The following is an 11,032-nucleotide window of genomic DNA, read 5'->3' as shown; positions in this document are numbered from 1 at the left end:
AGGGTGCTCTTTTAAATGTTATTTTTTGGTGCGTCTTTGGGGGGTGGGGAATGCATCTTCTACTCTTTTAATGTCTGACTTCTTACGATTTCATTATTTTACTTACCTGCCCAGGGACTACGGGCGGAAAATAGCAACTTGTTAAAACCCGGTACAATACATCTTTCCTTGTTTTATATAAAGGTCAATGCTCTTTGTGCATCGTCCCTGCTCAGAAAAAGAAACATAACCTTTAAATTAAAAAGACACCGATTACACAAAACTTTTATTAAATACTGTTTAAAATACAGTGTTGTGCTGATATAAAACAATAACAAGTCCGCTGACGTGAAACAAAAACAGGGCTCAGGTATTTATATACTAGTGTTCTGGGCTGACCCTCCCTCTATAGTAAGTGCTTTAAAGAAGCTTGTTGAGCTTAATAAACTGTCTTTGATATGAGTTTTCGATTTACATATGAACATAGCATGAACCTGACTCACTGTGTGACTCCAACATGAAGAGGTAAGATGTCCCACTTTAGCTCCAACGCACACAACCAGCAGAAAACAACCAGACGAAAAGTGTTGACAGGAGAACCGTCTTAGTGTGAACAAACTTCCAGTGCCATGGTTTATGAAGCAATCAGTTGCTCCGCCTGGATGATGCAGAGCTCTTGCTGTCCGTCTCGGAGTCGGTCTCCTCGCTGCCGCTGCTGGCAGCTCTCTGAGCTCCTGGTCTGGACCTGCATGTCTCCACTGGAGCTTCCCTGCTCTGCACAGGGGTCTGTCTGCTCTCTGGTGGAGGGCTGCTTATCAGTGGAGGGATGCTCTGCAGAGAGGGGAATGAATGGTCAGAAAAAGTGTTTTACAATAAAGCCGAGAGATTGTTTTAGTGTGACTCAACAGATTTTACGCATGTATGTGTTTTATTAAAAGTGTATATATCCTGTTGTGGCCCCAGAGGGAGCTGTGTGAAGATTCTGCTTAGAGTTCACAGTTTTAGGCAACATCAGCTGCTACTAGCATGATAAAATGAATCCCCAACATAACTGTCATCTCAGGGGGTCAAGTTGCTAATTGATAATCAAGTGCAGGTTTTCATAAATACAATAAGTTGATTCTTTTGTCTGACAATAATACAGACATAACATCACAAGAGCTCTCTTTGCTCTGCCATGTATTCCCAACCTTCCCTCTTTCATAACCTGCCAAATAAGTCGTTTTTAAAGCCTCGTGTTTGAGCTGAAACCCACCAGAGTCTCCTGACTCCTCATCAGCTCTTCAATGTCATCGTTCCAGCCGAGCATTTCCGCAAACCTCCGTACTGTGTCCTCCAGGTCACCCAGCTCCATGTGGTCTCCTCTGCGCAGTGGGACCTTCTCAAAGGGACCCACAGCATGTCGGTTCAGGAGGAGACGAGGCACAGTGGAGCGCACCGTGTTCACCAGGCTGGCAAACGGCTCGATCTGAAACAGGGTTCAGACATAACAGAGCTCAAGGTTTACCTTCTCACAACCTGCACTACAAACCCATTTAAGGGACTGAATACAGGTATCAAAGATGTTTTACCTGTAAGGACGTTCCCATAATGATTAGCAGGTCTGCTTTGGGGAAGTCTTTAGTGTGCAGGAAATACTTCTGAGGCAGATCCTCTCCAAAAAACACCACGTCAGGTTTGACAGTTGCAGCGCAGAATGTGCATATGGGAACGTTGTCATTCATTATGGCATGCTGCAAAACAAACATGAATGAACAATTATTCCAACATCAGATGCACAAAATGAAAATGTGTTTACTCTGCATGGTGTTTGAACATGTGGGCAGACAAACCTTCGCCTCTTCAGCAGGGTACGCAGTGTAGCACAGGTGACAGGACGCTGTGGCAAAACTGCCATGAGCTTCCACAAGCTTGTCATCTGGGACGCCACACACTGAAAGAAGTTATCAAATGTCACAACCGACATCAAGAGCAAACAAAGTATCAGAAGAGAACAGTCTGACATTGTCAGGAAGTCAACTGTGTCAGTACCACACAAATACTGACAGTTTGCACACATCTAGCGTGTCTCCTGATGGTGAGTTCATGGACATACAGTACATTGGAATGCTGTCCAATAAAAACATCATCAGGAATTGATAGAAAAAGGCTTGTTGTATTTTTAATGATGGTGCACCTAGAGAGGCACATTTAATATATGAATCAATCTGAAAACCTAAAAAAGACATGATGAGACACGACGTGAACAAGGACTTATAAGTTTGAAGTAGAAGGACTAATAATTGTTTCTCATCACACAGATCATGTTTTAAAATATCTGGCAAACAATTTTGTCTGCATTTGAAAGGTTTGAATCTAAGACTTAAAAATGAAAGCTCCTTTAACAAGAGTAGCTTTACAACACTCCCTGCTAGCAGCCGCTGCACCATGTGATGAAAACATTAAACGAGGGGTATTATACTAATTTCAAGCTTCACATTTAACTATGTGATACCTGTGGAGTAGCTTAGCATAAGTAAAAGTTAAAAAAACTCTGTCCCTTTAAGAAACCCCGCCCCTACAAGCCCACTTTCATCTGATTGGCCAGCTCTCCGAAGCCTGCGGTGTGTAGAAAAAACTGAGTAAAACCTGGTGTTCACAGCAGCCTGCAGACTGAGAAGCCTGGGGATTACTTTTACTTTTATACTTTTACCTACAGATTTGAAACTTCACCCACCTTTAGTCTGAACATCCAACATTGTAACATTATATACATGTCTTAAAATTTGAAACAGTATAATACCCCCTCTTTAAATAAGAAAACAAAAGCTTTCAGGTCTCTGTGGGTTATTTTTCTGCAGGCTAAAATGAAGAAAAGCCAGTTGCTGCCTGGAAAGTAAGATGTAAAAGTCACTCAGCAAATATTGGCATCATAACTTCTGGTGATTTTTATTACATCCTTTTATATAATCGTACTTTTATTACTTTATGACTGATCTCATTTGTAGTGGTGTTCTTGTTAAAGTTTATTTAGTGATGGTTTCTTTCATTAATGCTGTATCCTCCTGTTCTGTCTGCTTTCTTGAAGTCTTTGTTTGATCATGTAGAATACCAACCTGCACAGAGGCTGCAGATTAAATACATGCTAATTAAATAAAATTATAAAGAAAATAAATGTATTTAAAGTACTATACATCTTCAAGGACCTTTTTCACATATTTAAAACCAAACAGAAATGCCAGTGTCATTACCAGCAGATAACTAAAGGTGTTGTGTTTATGAGTGACATTTTTTGTGCCCTCACTTACGTTTCTCCAGTCCGTCGATGTTCTGCGTGTACACGCGGAGCAGCAGGCCTTTGTGATGAAGCATGCGGATGAAGTAGTGTATGTAGTTCGGTCTGTGGCTGCCAGGATACAGAGCCTTGGCCAGCGAGAAGAAAGGCTGCGGGTCGTTGGTGAAGTAGTCGATGTTGAACATGGCCTCTGGGTACGGGATATTGAACTTCTCCAAGTTGGCGTAAAGACCTGTTCCTGGAGTTCTGAAAATGAAGACAATTTGGTGTTCATGTTGGAATGTTTCTATATTCACTTAACAGGTTTACCCTTTGTTATATGAGTTTGTTTGATTCCACTCTGAAGTTAAAGATGGAACTGACCTGAAGTCCGGGATGCCGCTGGCTGTGCTGATTCCCGCTCCGGCCACCACCACCACCTTCTTACAGCGACCGAGCTTCACCAGCCGAGCCACAGAAGCCAGACCGCCCCGGGATGAGGACTTGACAGAGGAGGCAGACGGCTTGCCTTGATCCGGGCTGGATCCAGAGGACTGACTGACCTGCACAGGCTCAGTGCTGCCTTCGGACATCTTTCCTTCACTGGAGAGCAGGCCAAAGGAAAGACACAGAAACATCCTGACTCAGTATGGGACGATCCCCGAAATGAAAACAAAATATTTTAAGAGACATTTAAAACATGGCTTTCAGATATATACATATTAAGGATTATATATGGAGGGGTACAACATGTGTATGTATGTAACTGTGAATTCCTTCTATGACCACCTCAGATCCTGCATGAGCGGCAACATCAACCATTTGAAAAAGTGTAATTTAAACATAAATAAACATAGATGATAAAGATATGACATCATTTATGTGCCTGTAATCGGACAAGGGTCATTATAGTGCAGCAGCTTGAACTCCTCCTCATCATGTCCTACAAAATGTAACAGGTAGCTCAATCACTGCAAACTGTTTCAATGCCAGCATGCTAAACTATGAAGATGAACATGGTAAACTTTATACCTGATAAACATTAGTATGTTAGCATGTTGATGTTAGCATTGAGCTCAAAGAAAGAGACCCAAGCAGCAGCAAGGTGCCAGTAGCAGGTTACAGACTCTAGTTATGTTTTAAACTGGATTACAGACAAGAAGGAATGATGATCAATCTGTGATTTCTCCTCACCTCGTAGGTAAACCGTCCTGTCCGCTCACACTCATCTGACTCAGGTCCTGGGCCAAAGCAGAGTCTGTCTGCTTCTTTCGTTGTTTTCCATACGGCCCCGGCCCCGGGTCCTGGGTCTCTTCGGGGTCGGGGTGCCGGGACTGGGAGCTGGAGCTGCGGGTTATTCTGGTGACCGTAGGCTGGGAGGCTTTTTTATCCCAGTTGGACCTGGACTTGTTCATTCCAACACCTGTTGACAGCAAGTAAAAAGGGCTTAATGAAAGATCAATCACTGTAAATGAGCCGTAGTCTCAGGTTGTTTTGTGCTGTCAGCTCAAAGTGAGATTTGTCCACTTTCAAAGTTTATTTTTTTATAGTGCAGGGTGGAAAATATGGGCTTGATTGCTTGTTTTTTAAGACATTTTCCTGCTTTTTTCTCCTCTAATGAGATATTGACGTGTTTTCTCTCCCTCCATCTTCCGGGTCCCATATTTAAAAAGCTGTTACACTGAAATCATCCTGTCATCCTTTTCTCCTCGCTCCCTTTGCTCACAGAGGAGCTGAAATGTTTTAAAACTGTCAACTGTTGAACAAAAGGTAATGGCTGCAATATATTTAGCAACCCCCCCCTCTGCCCCTCAGCAGCTATGCTAATACAGTCCACAGCTGTGGCAGCTTTACTGTTCAGGGAAAGCGGCGAGTAGAGCGTAAAGAGGGGTGAGAGTAAAAAAGAGGGGTGGCAGAGGTGAAAGGGATCCGTAGATTGACTGTGTGTCAACAAACCCAGCTGGGAGAGAAAAGAGGATGCCCCCTAACGGCCCCCTCAAACTGAGGCGAAGGGACAGAGGAGGAGGGGGTGCAGAGATAAATGATATGGAGGAGGGATTCAATAAAGAGGGAACAGAGGAGGAGAAGGAGAAGAGGAGGAGTGAGGGGGGGGCTTCTCTCCCAAAGCTATTCTAGGCCTTCTAACAACTTCCATGAGGAATGAGTGCGAGTGATCAGGGAGCGAACAAGGAAACAAAAGAGCTACAACCCATAAAACATGACTGCTTCAGAGGGCAGCAGGGAGATAAGATGAGCTTCTGTCCCGCAGCAGCTTATCGCCCTGTGGAGGGACGGGAGAGGAGGAGAGGGGTCACCGCTGAAGGCTAACGGAGGGACAACACAGACGGGCAAAAGCACTATTTGTAATATAAAGAGATGAGACACTGTAGCCTTAAAGCTTTTAAGTGTTTGTTACATTAACATCTAAAGACAATTAGTTTCTGCCAAACTTAAACAGATGTAACTGTTGGTGAACTGCTTTGATTGTAGCACTCAATCTTCTTTCACTTTGCCTCCTTAAAGGCTGAAGCCCCCACATTACCACTGTGTTTTTTTCCCCTGCACATCCTAAAGAACTATTAAAAGCAGCAGGAGGGCGAGGGGCGACGGTCTTGGCTTTTGTGAGGGCTCCTCTCTGAAAGACACTGCTGAGTACAGGCAATAAATCAGCAGCCCGGTTATTAAGGTCTCACACAGACGCTGCAGCAGCAGAGCGAACACGTCAAACATGACCGGAGAACGCTGATCAGATCTGCAAAAGTTACACTTGCAGAAAAAGTCATGGACACAAACTGGTTAACCAAAAACTGACTGAGGACAAGTAAAGACAGTAAAACGGCGTGACTTATCCTCAGAGGTTACACATTCAGTACTTTAAACTTGACTCATGGGAAGCTGTTAAAAGCCATGAGACACGTGAACATGAGAGCTGAACATGGGACCGAGCTTTGGTCGGGTTAAAGCAGCAGATTTTCAACAAAATGGAAGAAACTTCCGCAACAACCTGAGTCGGTTTAATGATGATGCTTTTTTTAAATGTCCAAAAAAGTGATTTTTAAGAAATCTAAGAGAATTTCTCTTTTAAATGTCCACTTTTTATCCGATAAAGACCCAGTTGTGCTGTTATTATTCTTTAATGACAAATAAATCCCTGTATAAATGACAAAAGGCTTAAAAAGGATTTGAGGGACTCCCCCCTTCCCCCCCGTTTGGCCTTTCACACTGCTTCTTCTCGCAGCTCTCCCCAGTCAAAAAGCTGAGCCCAGCGTGTCCCAGGACCGGACCACCAGGAGTGTAGCTGCTCATATGAGGGTTACAGTTATCTAATTAGGGCCGTCCTACAACACTGGGCACACCTCGGTGCTCACTGTTACCCCCCAAACAGTCAGGATAATCCTTTTACAACTTTGGAGGCTGCGACCAAAAGCCAAACAGCAGCAAAGAGCAGCAGGACAAAACGTTTGCCTCAGAACAAGGAAAAAGCTGCAGCAGCAGATCCTTGACGTTTTCCACTGGAGAAGAAGAAGTTCCAGTCTGACACGCTGCAACAACAAAAAAAATATTATTTTCTGTTTTCTTTACATCTCCACTAAAAAAAACAACTTTTTCTATTTTCAACTGTATGTTTAACTCTGAAAAAACACAAATATATTTTCACACCTGCTGTGAAAAGCTGTCAGGCAAACTGTGTGTTGTTGTGACATGCGACACGTCACAACAACACATTTTTATTTCATCTAGCGACATGGCAGCAGGTTGATTTAAATGCTTGCATAGAAAAAACTTTAAATGTCTTAACTAAGGCTGCACTTACCACATTTTCTTTATGAATCAAACTTTTTATCCTGTCAAATGTCAGAAAATGTGCACTAAAATTTCCCACAGCAGATCGTGATGTCTGTGAATTACTTGTTTTGTCCACAATGTGAAGATATTCACACAAGATTTAAAAATAATTGTCACAATTACGAAGGAGGAACTTAAGAATTTAATCATACAATTGAATGATTGATCACTTGTTGTTTAAATCTGATTATTGGGAATTCATTGAATTCTTCAGAAAAGCTCATATTTCCCTTAAAATTCCTCTTAAGTTTCTAACAACTGGACGGTGATCAAGTGATCATGATTTCAGCAAGTACAAGCAGGACTAAAATACTAAACTTATTTCCAATTAATTAATAAATTAACATTTTAAAGATGTGTTTATAACTAGTAAGAGTGTGCTATAAACTCTTCATCTGTACAGAGCAGAATCAGCTCCTCACTGACCTCTAACAGCAGCAGCGTGACCCTGTGGACAGTCGAGGGTTAAACCGTCTACCTGCTGCCTCTGGAGTAACATGTCAGCTGTGTCTTAAAGCACATTTGGTTAAGTTTAATGAGGGGCTTTTCCACTGCCACCCCAGCATTTAACCCTCCACTCATAGCAGACTTTGATCTCCGCTGCCCTCAGACGCGGGGATGGCAGCCGGGTTGCCATGGAAACCTCTTCATCACTTAGCTGGAGAGGCGACGGCTCTCAGCTCTGGTCCCACCTGCTCACTAATGACAGATCACTCTGTGCAGCATCTTTGTCGCTCTCTCGGTCGACACAAAGCAGCGAGTCCTAATTTGTGTTTGTATATTGTTTGCTCACACGGAGGCGACGGAGGAGGGTGGAGGAGAGCTAACTAATGACTCTCGTCCTGTAACTCCTCTGAGGACAAGCCAGCCCTAAATTTAACACCTAACACCTTTAATCTACCCATAATGCTGCTGTGATGTTATCTGTACAACCAGAGAGGCTCTTTGAGAGAATGACATTCAAAAAATAAGCAAAGGTCCACCACTCATTATATCACACACAGTGTAATACAACTCAATGTCAGAACCCATTGCCTATCGTCCCACAAATATATCCTCTGGGAGCATAGTCCCACTTTTCAGGGCTTCAGGTGTAGCCAGTGGTTAGCGCTAAAAAGACTTGCGCTGTATTGTTTACAGCCCAACTAGCAACTCGAGACTTCTGCAGATACAGAAATAAAACTGCTGTAAATGACCGCTGACGGGAGCCGGGATGGCATTACTGGGGATTGCGTTCCGCCGCTTTTGCTCTTCACACACACTGTTTTATCTCTATGCATGCAAAGCCTGCTGATACGTGATTGGTCGACACTACTCGGACTACAAATGAAAACAAGAAAACTTCAGACACCAAAATCCGGTCCTGCTCCTACAGAGATTACATTTTCATGCAGAATCTGTACATACACTTTAACAAGCTATTCAAATAGAGCAATAAGGGCTGTTCTGTTCATTAAAATGAAATACTGTTGCAAAAAAACACCTTTTCATTATATATTAAAAAAGAAAATGTTACATATTGTTTGCTTGGTAAAAATCAATCAGTTTTAAACCCAATGGTGTGTATATGTGATACTCAAGTAGTGGTATAAAACTGCATCAAATGTAACCCATTCAGAAGCTGTTACTGGTAAATGTTTGACATTTCTACGCGACTAAAGAGCGAAACTACAAAATGCTATGAAACAATATTTTAAATTAAAAAGCTCACAGTTTCAATCTTGATTTTAAAGATATCATAAGGCATATATTTGCCTGTTAACAAAGTTGATGCAATGTTTCCTCAACCACATTCTTTGCTAAGAGGGAAAAAAGGTGTTGAAGAGGATTTAATAAGAGTGAGGCCACACTGCCACCTGCTGGAGCCTAAACCTCATTACATGTAAAAGTGCCACACACACATTGTTATAAACTGTAGTCAAAAGTAACAACATGTATTCAAGTACTCAACTGAAGTAGGCCTATAATTTGCCATTTTGTGCTACTTTTCAGCAAAAAAATAAATACTATTGTTTTTCTTCATCACAATAATCTGACAGGACTAGCTACTAGTTAATTCAACATTTCAGATAATTTAGACAGAGTATACAGAAACATATGTATTATCATATGGTTATAAGTTAAGTTACCCTCCAGGTTATGAAATATAATTCAATCCCCCATTTACCAACAGCAACATTAAGGAGATGAACGACATATTTCATCAATAAATACAATCCAATAACATTACATCTATTCTAAAATCACTGTCCTGTATTGGGATAACTTTTTGGTGATTTAAGGATATACTGATGCTAATATTTTTGTAATTTTGCTTTAGTACCATTTAAAATGCAAGGTTTTTACATGTCTCAAGTTTTTCTAAAGTATAGTAGAATTGCTACTTCACTTTTAAAGTATAAAAAGAAAACGTTTGATTGCTAATTTATACAAGTAGTTTTTATTTCAAAAGGTTTGACTACTGGACACAAGATGTCTCCATTCTCACTTTATTATTATAATTATTATCATGTGACCTGGAGGTTTTAAGTTTCCACATCACACTTATGTATGATCATGGACTGTTATCGGCTTTGAACTGTTGTAATGTGAGAAAATCATGCTCAAACCTCCATGTCTTAAACTGAGATTTAGGATGGACTCAGAAACTTTACCTCCTGAGAACAGGCTTCTAGTGTCACACCCTGCACATAAAATCACTGCACAGTGAAGGTTGGATTGAGGACACATGACAGCTTTTCATTGGAGAGAACAGCCTTCTTTCCTTAGACTGAGCATTGTCGTGTAATCTTAACAGAATCAGTCCTTTGCACTCAGAAGTGTGGAAATTAGGCTTTTAGCACATGAACTCATCACAGCTGATGTTAGCTAATGTAGCTCCACTCTGCAGGAAATTATTATTAAAAGGTTGGTTAAAGTTCTCATTCTCTGCTTATAATAACAGTGCCAATAAGAGGGCTGAGGCTATCAGAAACATCATTGTCAATAGTTACCTGCCAGACGCTGGACCTTTTGAATGCTGCACAAGCGGCGGAGGCTCACAGCAGACTTTGTTGTGCACTCATACAAAAGGAAACTCGGTCTTTAACACTAAACTCTGATCCTGTAATCCACACGCCGCTGCAGTCAGGTAAACCTGTGGTTAAAAGGTAGTAAATGCGTCTCCTTCCTTTAAAATGCAAACTCTTTATCTTCATGCAGCCCAGACTGTTAGTTTTAGAGAGGAGAGAGCTGTCACTCCGCTGCTGTTTCCGGGTACAAAATAGGTCATTATGAATACAGGCGGGAAACTGAGCTGGAGTCACGCGGTGCTGCGTTTCCGCTTTCCAACCTCCAGTGTTATTCACTTTTTTTTTCCATTTCCAAATTTTGACTTGTCATTATACAAAAAGCACACTACTAAAATCGTTAACAGCGGCTCTGCTATATTCAGGTGTGTTATTTATCCATGACTGTGTGAATAAAATAAACACAGAACAAAAAATACTGTAGCCTACTTACATGCTGCTTTCTACAACTACTCCACTAACATTCATGGGAAAATGTAGCCTACCTTTTACTTCAGATGAATTACCTGTTTTTGTTCGGACTTTACAAATAAACATTTCATTATTTGATTTACTTCATTTTACATATGGATCGTTGCTTGTGTTGTAGTACAAGAGATGTGGACTTGAGACTTGGTGACTTGGACTCGAGTCACTGGTTTGATGACTTGCGACTTGACAAAAAATAAATGACTTGAGACTCGACTTGGACTTGCAAGTTAATGACTTGAGACTTGTCTTAACTTGAGGCATGATGACTTTGATGACTTGAGTGTGTTCATAAGTTTGAATGTTAACTGTTAAATATAAGATGATATAATTCAATTCAAGTTTCTGTCTAACTATCAAGTATGTAAGCAGCGCAAACTGGGAATCATGATTGGATGACTAAAAAAGGTCCCCAGTA

The 11,032-nt window shown here is 41.4% G+C and overlaps 1 protein-coding gene across 1 annotated transcript; it reads right to left on the bottom strand.

Moving 5' to 3' along the window:
• Window positions 1–302: 302 nt before the first annotated feature.
• On the bottom strand, window positions 303–10,105 carry LOC138613041 (NAD-dependent protein deacetylase sirtuin-3). Its single transcript, XM_069686612.1, has 8 exons — window positions 10,072–10,105; window positions 4,427–4,655; window positions 3,617–3,835; window positions 3,267–3,499; window positions 1,812–1,912; window positions 1,551–1,712; window positions 1,235–1,447; window positions 303–810 (listed from the first exon to the last, which is right to left on the bottom strand). Exons 2-8 carry the CDS (start codon window positions 4,645–4,647, stop codon window positions 625–627), a joined length of 1,335 nt encoding a protein of 444 aa, XP_069542713.1. The 5' UTR covers window positions 4,648–4,655; window positions 10,072–10,105; the 3' UTR covers window positions 303–624.
• Between the last annotated feature and the right edge of the window lie 927 nt (window positions 10,106–11,032).

The sequence above is a fragment of the Semicossyphus pulcher genome, unplaced genomic scaffold (genome assembly GCF_022749685.1).
Source record: "Semicossyphus pulcher isolate SPU_LCO1_2020_fin unplaced genomic scaffold, fSemPul1.0.p SCAF_8, whole genome shotgun sequence".
In the NCBI taxonomy this organism is placed as follows: Eukaryota; Metazoa; Chordata; class Actinopteri; order Labriformes; family Labridae; genus Semicossyphus; species Semicossyphus pulcher.
This window is presented reverse-complemented; position numbering and strand designations above follow the sequence as displayed.